The 13,461-nt window shown below is 38.5% G+C and overlaps 1 protein-coding gene across 5 annotated transcripts in view; it reads right to left on the bottom strand.

Moving 5' to 3' along the window:
* Nucleotides 1-5,496: 5,496 nt before the first annotated feature.
* wnt6b (wingless-type MMTV integration site family, member 6b) overlaps nt 5,497-13,461 on the bottom strand; it is a 46,470-nt gene continuing 38,505 nt past the window's right edge. For all 5 annotated transcript variants that reach the window (XM_077536178.1, XM_077536180.1, XM_077536179.1 and 2 more), the window contains one exon: nt 5,497-9,948. In XM_077536178.1, the coding sequence (XP_077392304.1) occupies nt 9,487-9,948 (462 nt within the window). In that variant the 3' untranslated portion in view covers nt 5,497-9,486. The remainder of the gene's footprint in view (nt 9,949-13,461) is intronic.

Here is a 13,461-nt window from a genome sequence, read left to right as displayed (position 1 = left end):
GCGGTGTTTTTGATGAAAGTGCAGCTAATTAACATTAGCGGGTTGATGACATTTTCCGCTATGCATTAGCCTCAAGCTTAATACTGAACTGTATTTATAATTACAATTTCACATTTGCTCACTTGACTTTCAAAGAATTATTTTCATCTAATGCCACTATGATTCTATTCTATTCTATTCTATTCTATGTTGCTGTGGCTAAAAAGGCAAAGTGTGGCGAGTCGCTTTCAGTTTCCCTGTTTTTGTATTATTCTAATTTATTGCAGCAGCCAGGGCAATCCACTTCTTCCTTGACAATCGCACCATGTTTTTATGGTTCACTAATAAAAATACAGTTGTATATTTGATGCCTTAAAATGTTGACTACGTATATGTTGTGAAGGATAATTGCCTGGTGTGCCCTTCTCTATTTTGCAGTTGGCCGCTTGGTGGGCCCAAGTTTTGCCCAATCAAATGCTTGCACTATGAGGGTCCACTTTGTGTCTTTGTTTTAGGTACACGAAAGATCTTTCTTGCGCTATAAACGCCCGTTTGTAGTAATCAATGGCGCCACCAGAAACCCCGACTGACTCTTAGCTCCAAAGCAAGCACAATTTCAAAGTTGGTGTTTGACTCTGACTTTTTGGGGGAATATCAGATGACTCAAACGTGCTGGTGACCTTTTCGCGTACTCTGCTCACTTCCACGGGGCCAGCGAACCTTGTGTTCATACGTTGTCGTGCTTCGAGCGCAGCAGTCACACCCTCGCTTGCTCCTTTGTGCCTCCCCAAGAACGGAGTTCAAGCCAAGTTCACTTTTCTTGCACAGCAAACGAGCAAAAGCAGAAGCGAGTGAGCAGAGGTTAGTCGATTACGAGTCTGCGCTATAGGCTAACAAACGACACGCACGTTCTTTGCCGTATTTCAGGCTGTCAAGCGTGTGCGGCGACGTGACAAGCAAAAAATCGGGCCTGCGTTGTTTTGAAAAACGTAGAGCAGAAAACTGCTATTTTCTCACTCTGTACTTTATTTTTTATCCCTGGGGGTCGATACACAATGACTCACGGTGACAAGGTGGAACGTATACTCACTATTATGCAGCTGTGATGTGAATAAATGAGGCATTTAATATGTCCAGTGTTCACAATTCACAACATGCACACTCTAACCCAGACGCCACACTGATATGTTGGCTTGTTACATATGCATGTTTTTAGAGCAGCCACTCTTTTTTTTTTTTCATTATTATTTTTAAATTGTAATGTATTGTGTCAGTGTTGTAATCCAAACGCTCAGTCCCAGAAAAACTCAGACAGTCAGACTGAAATCAATTAAAATGTCTTTGCTGGGAAAGAAAGTTTCTGGAATGGTGACAGCCGACTTTGTGTTGAAAGGTCCTGATTTTGTTTGTCAGATGATGACAGAACTTGTTCTTTTCTTTTACAGTTATTGTAATCAATGTAATATCGATCGATCGATCTATCTATCTATCTATCTATCTATCTATCTATCTATCTATCTATCTATCTATCTATCTATCTATCTATCTATCTATCTATCTATCCATCCATCCATCCATCCATCTTTCCATCTATCATCCTTTCTTTCTTTCTTTCTTTCTTTCTTTCTTTCTTTCTTTCTTTCTTTCTTTCTTTCTTTCTTTCTTTCTTTCTTTCTTTCTGTAGGTCAAATAAATAGAAACACCTGACCTGTCAATAAAATGGAACCAAATACTGCGCTACTCTATTTTATTGTGAATAATGGCAATCATCATTATCATACAATAATAAATAAAAAAATAATAATAATAAATATAAATAACTTTTTTTTCTTTCTTTCTTTTTTTGGGGGGGGGGATATCTCGTTATTTTGCATAGCACATCCCATATCTCCTTGTCATCTTGATGAGCAGATGGCTTTCGAAGCTTTTTATTTTTTTGTATTCTTTGCTGAGGTCGCCCCCTTGTGTTCATACGCACAACAGCAGCTGCTTCTCAGCTTTCACTTTCGAAACCTGAGCACTTCAGATGCTCGACTTCAAACTGATGTCCGACCATTGTTGTCTTTCTTGAGGATTCTTCATACATCATAGTGTGTTACAGACACACTCGAGTTGGTCATCTTCCTGTCAAAGAGCTCCATGACGCCTGGAGTCCAAACAGCCTGCATTTATTTTTCTAAGGAGCTACAAGGTGACCCTGAGCCAAAGCAGCCGTCGCAGATAACAGGCAGCCCCCTCGCTTTGCCTCCCACCAGCCTCTGGCGGCCATGTTTTCACAACCACAGATAACAAAGACATGGAAGAGCAGAAAGGAGGGGGGGGGGGGGGGGGGGGTCGATCGTGGCAAAACAGTTGCACAAAGGATTTGAGTTATGAGTTGTGTTGTGTGTTGACCGTGTGGCAAAGAAAAACAAAGCAGGGTCACCTCCATGTCTGTCCAGTTACGACTACGGCCTGCCACACCAGGGAGAAATAAATAAATAAATAAATAAATAAATAAATAAGTATTGTTGTTTTTAAATATAAATGATGTAGCCATTTGTTGAGTGCAAGATTAAAAAAAAAAAAAAAAAGAACAACAACTAAGTATTACAATTCAAATATCAAAAGTTCATTATTCATTGACAAACCCTTAATGAAGGACATTTTTGTTATAATTAAGGTTTATGAACGTAAGATGTAGTTTCAGTTATTTAAAAAAAAAATGCATTTTAATTTTTATTTCATTTCGTTAAAGTGAATTTTTCTAGAATTTTTGATTTAAAAAAAAATGTTCATTCATTAAAACACTATTAATTTTAATATGAAAAAAAATCAACGTACATTAAAAAAAAAAAAAAAAAACTTTGGTCATTGCATTCTATTAGTTCACCACTAGATGGAAGTAAATTCTACACAGTCCCCTTCAATGAAAAGGCTTTTTCAATTTTAGTTAATTTATTTGCATTCAATAATTTTGTAAATAATATTTTGTCTTTTAATCTTTTTTCTTTTAATACTTTTTCCTATTTTTTTTTAAATTATTTTTTTTTTTTACAGTATTAATGTTAAAGACATGCAGCAAAGTTACATAGCTAGCAGCGGCATGTTGCTCATCAGAAATTTCAGGAAAACTTCCATTCTTTGTTAAAATTTGAAATGTATCACATTGTAACGTGTTATTGATTTTTTATTTATTTTTTTACCCCTGGTATGGCAGCTATACTCTTCCCCTAAAAAAGCAAAAAATAAATAAAAAAAGCAAAAAATAAATAAAAATAAAGTGGTCACTGATAGCTTCCTTGCTTTTGCCGTTGTGACTTTCGGTTTGTCCCTATCAGGAACCCTTTTGCACTCCCATGTTTTGTTTTAAGGAGGGCTGAGAATGTGCCAAAATATATTTTTCCAATTAAACCGCGTCGCTTGGCTTTATCTGCACAGCAATTCATCTGACTTAGCACTGAGCTCACCCCGAAAAGAAGCAACACCCTTTTGCATTAGGGATGATTCACATCAGGCCGGCGCCGTGTCTTTTGCACGCTAATTGTCGGCAAACATTGCCTAAAAGGTTTGGAGATGGACTGCTGGATCCTCGGTGCACTTGCGGCCTCACTGGGTGGCCCGTGGCAGTTTGCTGAGGCTTCACCTCCAGTGCACCTCCTCCTCCTGCATCAACTCGTAAATATTGTCACCGTCTCCTCCAAAGACACTCGGCCAAAGAACAGCTCATGTGCTAATGAGAAAATGTGCCTCTTGCTCTGTGTCGCGAGCTTGAAAGCACGCCGAGTCGTTGTTAACTTTTTATCATTTTCACATTTTGACATAATCATGTTTTACTGTGATAATTTCCGTAATACGTGATAATATTCACGGATTAATGTGATGTTAAAACGTGATTCATAAGATAAAAAAAGGGGGTCAAACTTATGTGAATTTTGATGTTTTAGTCAAGTTAAGTCATTATTTAATGCAATATGTTTCATATTTAAACGTGATAATTATTCAAGTTTTAGTGTGATAATTATGCATGTTTTAACATGCTAAGTTTCAGTTCCAATTGTCATGACTGGGTCATGCCAGAGTTATGGTTGGGTCACGGTTCTGTCATGACTGGTTCATGACAGGGTTATGTTTGGGTCATGACTGTGATTTGTTAGGGGTCTGATGCAATCAGCATTTAACATCAACTAGTTTCAACTGGTAAGACGCTATGTGATGTCAAGAATCTTTAATCTCTTCATCTAATCAACAGCCAATCAGATAATTCCATATCTGTCCTGTTACCCACATGTCTAGCCACAACCAATCAGATCGATTCACTGTTTATATAAGCTGTCTGAGAAATGTTTTTTTTTTTTTTTTTGTCGGATTATTACCTCTGTTCCTCTGTGCAACTTTCGTTTCTCGTTTAGTCAAGTTTGTTCCACGCCTCTCGATGTGAATAAATAGTTAAATTCTTATTTGTGTATGCGTTTTTGGGATCCAACCCCAGAACATAACACCAATTTGAGAATTTTAATGTTTTAACGTGGTAAATTAATTGTCATATTGAAATGAAACAAGATTGACTTCCGGTTAAGGTCACGACTGGCCTGGTCCTTTTTGTGTTTCATAATCAAAGGTACTAGCTGGATTATGTTGAATATAAAAATAAATAAATAAAAAATAAATATATAAAGAAGAACAATATAATAATAAAAAAAAAAAAAAAACTTAAATAAGCCATTTTAAAAAAGAAAAAAAAATACTAGCTTATTGCTAGGCCCACTAGCCTGCGGACCTGCTTCAGTGTTGAGAAAAAAGTGACCCCACACTTGGTTTTGTGTAACGTGTGGGGTTTAGCAGGCTAGCGAGCTAGCAGGCTAGCGATCTATCAAACTAGCTAGCTAGTGGTCTAAGCGGGTGGACACTGGACAGGTGGCTGTGTTTTCTGAAATGATGGCACTCAGTATTTATTTAGTAGGCCGACTAATGCCTGAAAGTCCTATAGTTACATATGTGTGCTTGGTGTTAGCCACAGCCAAAAAAAAATTATTACAAACAAATTATGAAATCACTCAACAGGCTCTTTGAAAGTGAAATACTCGCAACGATTCTTTTGCGTACCACTTTCACGTGCCACACTCCCACTTCAGTCATTAGTGTCAATCTAGAGAGGCCGTTTGTGTTGAGTTTGGACATCTCACTTCCACATTAGTACACAATTGGAGAAATTTCACGCGAGCGTTTTGGTGTCAGGTTTCTTCTTGAGGGTCCTGTTTGTGTCTCGCTCACTCGTGTTATCTTTTGCAGCCGCCTCTCCCTTGCTGCCTTTTTCCCTCCCTTGTTGCTCCTCTCCCCTCATCCGGCCCTCTCATTTCTCATTTTTATATAATCTAATGTCTTCTGCCTATGCTCTGCTCCTCTTTTATTCTTCGTGCGAGCGCAGTTTCAGTCAATGTGTGTTAAATAAGAGAAGAGGACCACCTAGAATCCCGCGTAGGAGAGTTGGAAGAAGACAAACCGCAGACTGATGTCTGTAAATGACGTGCACAACCATTTACTGTGGAAACCCTTTATTCGTGTTGAGTCAGGGTGCATGTTTTGTATGGGAATGTGTACAAATGCAATACTTTTGCGGTTGTTTCCACGTGAAAAAACAACAACCCCATCCTCATTTGCAGACAAATATTCTATGTAAATATTTTTATTATTACATAGATTGCATAGAATGAAGGAGGCTGGTATTTGACCTGTAGACAAATTTAAAAAAAAAAAAAAAAAAAAAAGGAAAAGAGGAGGGGCTCTCCTTTTTGATTGACTACCAACATCTCTGTGCCTGAAACAAAACTGCGCCAATGCCGCGCGTCACTGCGCAACAAATTCCTGAAAAATTACAACTTGTGTCAACTTGTTGACTGCAAACTAATACCAGTCTGGTTTCTCTTTTGCTTCCTTGTCTTTTCACAGTCACACAGTAAATATATGAAAAGTAATATATTTTTTTTGTGGCCTGCATCAGCGGCGCTAATATGATGATTGAGTAAACCGGTTAATGGTTGACGGTGGTTGGGCCCAAAATTGGTTGGAGATGTGATACAGAGGTCCTCTCACGCACACACATGCTATTTACATATTTATTCAAAAGCTAGCCACCAAAAGTGCATTATAAAAAGTAGCCCTGTATATTATCATTACATGTTTTCATATAGCGAACATGAAAGATTTTGGTTTCCAAAAAACTGCCAAATTTTCCTGCAGCGATATTCAAAGTGCTTGTGAGAGATCTGCAAGTGAGTCGTCTTGTCATCATTTTTTGATATAAATAACTGTCACCGGCGGAGTCCGCAGCTGCGCAGACATATGAACTTGGTGAGAGATAAGCAAAAGTTTTGCCTTTATGAAACATTTCTACTTGACAGGTTAATGAATCCACAGTTGCGGGACGCCGGGGTAGATATCAAACAGCTTTCGTGATTGAGCGGGAATCAGCAGCCAAAACAAAAAGAAGATTTATGAAAGGCAAAATTGTCTGATTTCATCAAGCAGTGCAGATCACCTCAGTTGAGCATCCATTTTCTGTTCCGCTTGTAATCAGTCATTCCCAACACCCATGTGAGAGTGAGAGATCGCACCTATCTTTGTCAGCAATGTATAATACAGGCAGAACAATCAAATGGCCTTCAGTTAGAAAATCATAAAGTTCAATTAAAGGGATAATTCACTTATTTAGCCCATTATAGCAATAAAAAGTTAATATTTTGTCTATAATTAATTTGATACTTTCATTATTTTTCACGTACAATTAGTACCTTTAATAAATAACTAAAAAAATCAAAGTGGCCCTTGCAGCTTTCTATTTTTCTGTATGTGGCCCTCAGAGGAAAAAGTTTGGACACCCCTGCTGTACATTATATCAACAATTTAGAATTGCTTCATTGATTTTTACCATGTTTAACTCATTCACTGCCATTGACGGAAAAAGACGTCAAATAATGCATTTTTTTTTTTCTGGTCTGGCAATGAATGTGTTAAAAACCCGTTTTGCAACTTGCTGTTGACTGAAAATGACATCACAAGGGCTGACCAATTACAGCTCACCTGTTTTCTAGGTTTAGTCATGTGACATTCACAAGCTGAGCTGTGATTGGTTACATGAGCCCTTGTGATGTCATTTTCAGTCGACAGAAGGTTGCGAAATGTGTTTTTAAAGGTACTAATTGTACGTGAAAAATAATGAAAATATCAAATTTATTATCGGCAAAATATTAATGCTTGACTGCCAAAAACGGCTAAATAAGTAAAGTATCCCTTTAATCTGTCAATACTCATGCTGCAATTGATCCAACTAAACAGGCCTCCAATTTGGTAGAAAATTTAGATGAAATCGTCATCAAGTTCCGCTTCCAGGGTGTCCCATAAGTCGCTAGATAAAACTTCCTGTTTTTCTAGTTTTGGTTCATTTTTTGTTCCGACGAGGGGTGTCAAAATTAGTAATTGAGTTAATTAAACGTTCCTTTAACGCCACTATTTTTTTTTTTTTAAACGCTCGATTAATGCCCACCCCTTGCACCGGGTTTTATTAATGTCCAACATTAAACACTTATGCCATCTTCTGGCAGAAAAATGACTTCAACACAAATCAATTTCTCACACTAATTTTTACAGTACAGTACATTTTTTAACTATAATTTCAAATAACTTCATAAATTACTATGAAATTGCTGTATCAATGAACTAAAAGATACCGCCATATTTGTATTAAGTTAACTTATTTTGCTACTTTTATGTTACTAAAAAAAAATAAAACTGAAGGGTGGTGTGTGTGTGTGTGGGGGGGGGCTTTAGTTAATTATTGAAATCATGCTTTTATGATTCAAAATTTTGAATACAACCTTAGTTAAGACAGATGCAGTTTTTGTTAGCCATTCCAAGAAGATTTTCTGTGAATTTCTGAACACCAGCCAAATTGGAGTTTTACTTCCTCCAAATGAACTGAACTGCACTGCTTGATGTAAATGTTGTTACACTCAAGTTATTTCATTGCACTTCAAATGGAACGCATCCCATCGGGTCATTTCACCCTCAAGGTGTCGTCAGTCTGATGATCTCTTGTTGGTAAATGAGCACTTCAAGATCAATGATCAAATTCAGAGAGCAATTCAAGTGCTGCTGCTCTGCTCGATAAAAGATCGCTGACGTTTGTCAGAAAAGATCCAGGACTGATGTGACAAAAGTGATACACTTCAAATCCAAACTACAAGTTTTTCAGCACGTTTACAAAGTGACCTTTGTAAGCAAAGGTCGAAGGAACTAACGTTCAGTACGCGAGCATCTGCTGCGACAAGATCCCTTCTCACCCAATCAGTTTTTCTCTTCTTTTTCCCAAGATTAAAGGCTCATCAAGGGCAGCCATTTTAGAGATGTGTACAACATCAAGATGGCCGTGATGATGGAACTGCGGAGGATCCCGGAAGAATTCTTCCAAAACTGCACAGTAAGTGGGATTATTGTAAATCCAATGGGACAGACAACTCGTACTGTGTAGTTTGGATTTGAAATACGTCTTTTTGTGCCACCAACACATTTTGGAGTAAGATTTGACACATACACTCTAAAAACAGTTGGGTCAACTTTGAGTTAAGAAACGGGGTCTTTAAGTGGAAAACAACTCATAAATATCGGTCAGATCCTTTACTGGGGGGGGGGGGGGGGATAAAAAAAAATTGGATCATTTTGTACAAAACAATCCAGAAAGTTGGTTCAAATTGACCCATGAAGTGGATCGGTCCATTTTTGATCCATAATTGAGTTACTTTTCACTGCAAAAAGGACAGTAAAAACAATTAAGAAAAAAATATAGTAAACTTAGAAAATTATTACTACAAATAAGCAAAAATATGTGCCAACAGAACAAGAAAAATGTATTTAAACGATTTAACGATTAATTATGTCTGCCGTGCATGATTTAGGTTTGTCATTTTTCACCCCATAATGCAACGGGGCATTGCGCTTGAACGCATTTGCGCGTATGTTTGAACGAATTTGCGACTTTGTTTGAACGAATTTGCGACTATGTTAGAACATATTTGCAAGTATGTTCGAACATACTCGCTAGCCAAAAATGTTTACTCCACATTGGCAGCTCTACGCTTCCATAAAATAGAGATTCATGTAAAAAAAATCAGAACTTTCCTTTAAAATTAGGAAATTATATCTTAGTTAAGATTTCGGTTTTTGCAGTGTTGATACAACTGATTTTAGAGTGTACGTTCACCTTCTTTGGTTTCTCTCAAAAACAAAAACATTCAGGAAGTAGGTCGTTCAAAAGACACGACTGTATTTCACTTGTTTCATTGTCAAGCGCCGGTTGAGTTTTTCTAGTCACTTACCATCAGGACAGGAAAATGCAGATTTCTTAAGGAATGGTTGAAAGCAGGATAGGTGCAAAGAGTCAGGATATTTTTTTACAATGGCCAAAACAAATTAAAAAAAACTCAATATATATATAAAAAAGAAGTAATTACAACAAGTTAGTGTTGCAGTTCATCAGTGACAGAGACTTAAGTTCTTCTGGATGGAGCACTTCTTGCACTGAACCACGCAACACCAGTGGAAGCGACACAGGCAGTTCTCCTCAAACACCAGCGTTTCCTCGCGGTGGCCGCGCTGGCAGCAGAGCAGGTCGCAGCCGCTGATGTCCATGGCGGTGCTGTTGCACGCGCGGCCCCGCGTGCCCAGCGAGCCCGTTTTGCGGTTGGCCAGGCAGAAGTCGGGCGACTCGTCCGAGTAGATCAGATCCTGCCGGTCCGGCGGCTTGATGTGCAGGCCGACGGGGATCAGCGTCTTGCCGTCGTTGCCGCCCATCACCTTGGACGCGCCGTTGAAGCGCTCCAGCAGGCGCTCGCCCACCTCGCGGAAATGAGGCATCTTTTTCCAGCAAGTGCGCAACGTGCACGAGCTGGACAGGCCGTGGCACTTGCACTCTGTCCGCATGTACAGCTTCACTGCCTTGGGAGAGCGACGTGGGACGGTCGTCAAGTGGGAAAAACACAAAGAAACACCAGTCAAACGTGGAAGAAATAAATCCACCCTGAAAGGAAAGTCAACCTCCCAGCAAAAAAAATAAAATACAAAATAAATAAACATTTGACAATATGTTCTATTTGTTATTTTTGTTAATATTGTGTTTGTGTAATATGAGTTAAACAGCAAATCCAGCTGTTTTTATCCATCTCAGGGGGCGGCCATTTTCTTACTTGTTGTTGACTGAAGATGACATCACAGTAGTGTTAATTTTGTTAACCAAAACTAAATCAAAATATTTTTGTCATCACTCATTTTTCACCGGATGAAAACTAGACTAGATTAGAATAAAACTCCATTGGGACTAAATCAGTATACATTTTCGTCCACTAATAAAGACGAGACGACAATTTAGCTCACCTAATAAAGACTGGACTAAAATCTATGGACATTTCGGTTCACGAACAAAGACGAGATGAAAATTATGATTTTGTAAAATCCTGTCTCTGATAATCTGTTATTAACACAGTGACACACTCCCTTTCAAGTCAAACATTAATGCAACAACGTTTAAACAATGTTAATTTGACCGCTAGCTAATGCTAGCTAACTTACTAGCTTGGAGCTGTAATTGCGTGTGAAGCTGTTTTAAATCAAAAAGATGACAGAAAATTGTATGCAAAGTAGTTTTCGATGAGATGGAAATGTTCAATATTATCTGCTGACACCAAAAATGTAAAAGGGTGAAAAATGATTATCCTGACTAAGACTAGACTAAAACAGTTTCTGTTGGCTAAAATTAGACGAATAAAATTACGTTTTCTTTTACTAAAATGACTAAAACACTCAATTTATAGTTGACTAAAAGGTGACTAAATAAAAATGGGAAGAGGTTGACTATGATAAAAACTAACAAGTGTTATTAAAAATAGACGAAAACTGAGACTAAATTTAAAAATGGCTGATAAAATCAACATTACATAACAGTTGCTCAGGTCTCAGGAAACAACCAATCACAGCACAGCTTCAGAAAACAGGTGAGCTCTGATTGGTTGTTCCCTGAGACCTGAGCAACTGTGTTGTCATCTTCAGTCGACAGCAAGTGGCAAAATGGCCGCCCCCTGAGATGGATAAAAACGTCTGGATTTTGCTTCATAATTCCAAAAATGTGATATTAATCAGAATGACATGTTTAGACAAACATTTTATTGTCAAGAAATGTTGAAGGTTGACTTCCACTTGAAAGAGATTTGCCACGAAATAATGTTTGAAAATAATTGCGAAAACATGCACAGCACAGAACCATGTAGTACTGAATTGTTGGAGATATGTGCTAAGTTTTTTAGTTTGTCTGTTTTTTTTTTTCTGAACCGTAGCTAAAACGGTCCCCACTGGTGCACTTCGACTTTTTCAGACTGACACGCTCATTTCCTGGAATCGAGCACTCCCACAAAGCATTCCATTGCCCAAAATTATCGAGTGTCTTCCGTAAACAAGTCTCATTTTTTCCCCAACCTAACAAAGTTAACAGCTCATATTATACATCATTAATCCCGCCCAAATATCTATATTATGAAATGAACTTACCACCGTTGCTTTCTGTAGGTGTAAAAAACAGGATTGAAGAGGACTTGACATTTAATAATCTCCAGCAAAAACTAGGATGAGCTTGAAAAACTTCCTGTTTTCAATCGTCTTCTTTTAAATTTAGTCAAACATATGCCCCCATCTAGTGCTTGAAGGTGGAATTACACCAAAAAAATATGATGCAGAAAAAAACAGTTGCAAACAGTATTTAAAGAAAAAAAAGCTGCGTATGTTTTATTTGGTTAAAGTGCTTTCAACTAAACAGGGCATAAATATTTAGGATTAAATATTTAATTGGCGTTTATGAGGGAGTCCTTGCAAAATTTTCTCACTCCCTGGAATGGAAAAGTTTAAGAACCCTTGGCATAATTTTAAAAATAACGCAAAACTACTGACTCACACTTAAGCCCAGACAGCTAGCTAGATAGGTAAGATAAAAGCAGATGCTTCTCCGAAGGAATTTAACTCTCTAACCCCTCTCGCCCTCCATTTTGCCTCCGGCCTTCCTACATCTAACAAGCCTTGACAACAGATCATTCACTTATACTGCACATAATTAACCCATCATGCACACACACAAACGCACACACTTGTAGAAGGCAAACATGCATGAATGCACATAAACAGACATTTACGCGCATCACAGCACACTTACTCCACAACCTGCAGGCATCGTCGGAGTGCTCAAAATGGTTTCTTCGCTTAATGCTGCAATTGGAAAACATCCCAAAATGATCCACGCCCGTTCCTCAACTACCTGTCTGTGACCTCCGCCGTAATTACGTTGCTACAAAGTGTGTGTACCCAAAAAGGTGCACCGGTGACTAAAAAGGCCGATGTCAGTTTGGAGATGTTTAAAAGCCGCACTTTAAATCAACATCATTACCCCGTGCTAAAAGCTTGCTACTTCCAACCCGGTCTTTTAAGACGCATTACGACTCGCCGGTCCATAATTCACGCCGGCGTTCGTACAGGAACTTTGTTTGGGGCGTCTCGTTTGAACGTTTGTTTGGTGGCGACCTGCCTCGGAGGCTCTGAAAGCAAAATGCGTGGCACGCTCTTGTTTTTTTGTGTTTCAGAAACCTGATTCTTGTTCGAATATCGGTTTACGGCGCGACACCAACGTGGCCGGGGGCGCGCGATGTGGTTCTGCTTGGAGTGTTGGCGGAATGATGGAACATTCCACAGGACAAGCAGTGCCTTGGGAGGGAATGTCTTGTGAAACGTCGAGCCTGCACGTGTATCAGACACCTGAATACTCAAATGATATCTAATAGCCAACAAATCCAAATTTGGCCATTCGTTTTTTGTTTTTTTGAGCCACTAGTTTTGGTACGAATAAAAACTGGAATCTCTTGGAGAACGGTGTCGTAAAGTTGCAGATGTAAAAGCGAATTTAAAATACCTCTAAAATAGAAGTTTTGGCGTTACTGAACTTAATTCATACAACATACAATTGCAAATTGTAAACAATTATTCGAAAAACAAGCTTCAAGCTGTTGATTGTCGCTTCAGTTCAAGTTTGCTGTCAAACTAAAACAGAATTAAACCTTGTGTGAATTTCAAACACCTACGTAGCCTCTGCTAGCTTATTGCTAACACATTATGGGGAAACTCCATAGACAGGCTAACGGGTAGCACCTGTGTGCCAGTGTGAATTACCCTTTAAAGGTATACTTTACTTATTTAGCCATTTTTGTCAGTCAAACAATATTTTGCAGATAATACATTTGAGATTTTCATTATTTTTCGTGTACAATTAGTACCATCACAAGGGCTCAGGTCACCAATCACAGCTCACCTGTTTTCTAGGTTTGGTCATGTGACATTCACAAGCTGAGCTGTGATTGGTGACCTGAGCCCGTTTGATGTCATTTTCAGTCGACAGAAAGTTGCAAAATCTGTTTTTAG

This window comes from Festucalex cinctus, chromosome 11, assembly GCF_051991245.1.
Source record: "Festucalex cinctus isolate MCC-2025b chromosome 11, RoL_Fcin_1.0, whole genome shotgun sequence".
NCBI classification, from domain to species: Eukaryota; Metazoa; Chordata; class Actinopteri; order Syngnathiformes; family Syngnathidae; genus Festucalex; species Festucalex cinctus.
Note: the sequence above shows the minus strand (reverse complement) of the source record. Positions and strands in the feature narration are given on the sequence as shown.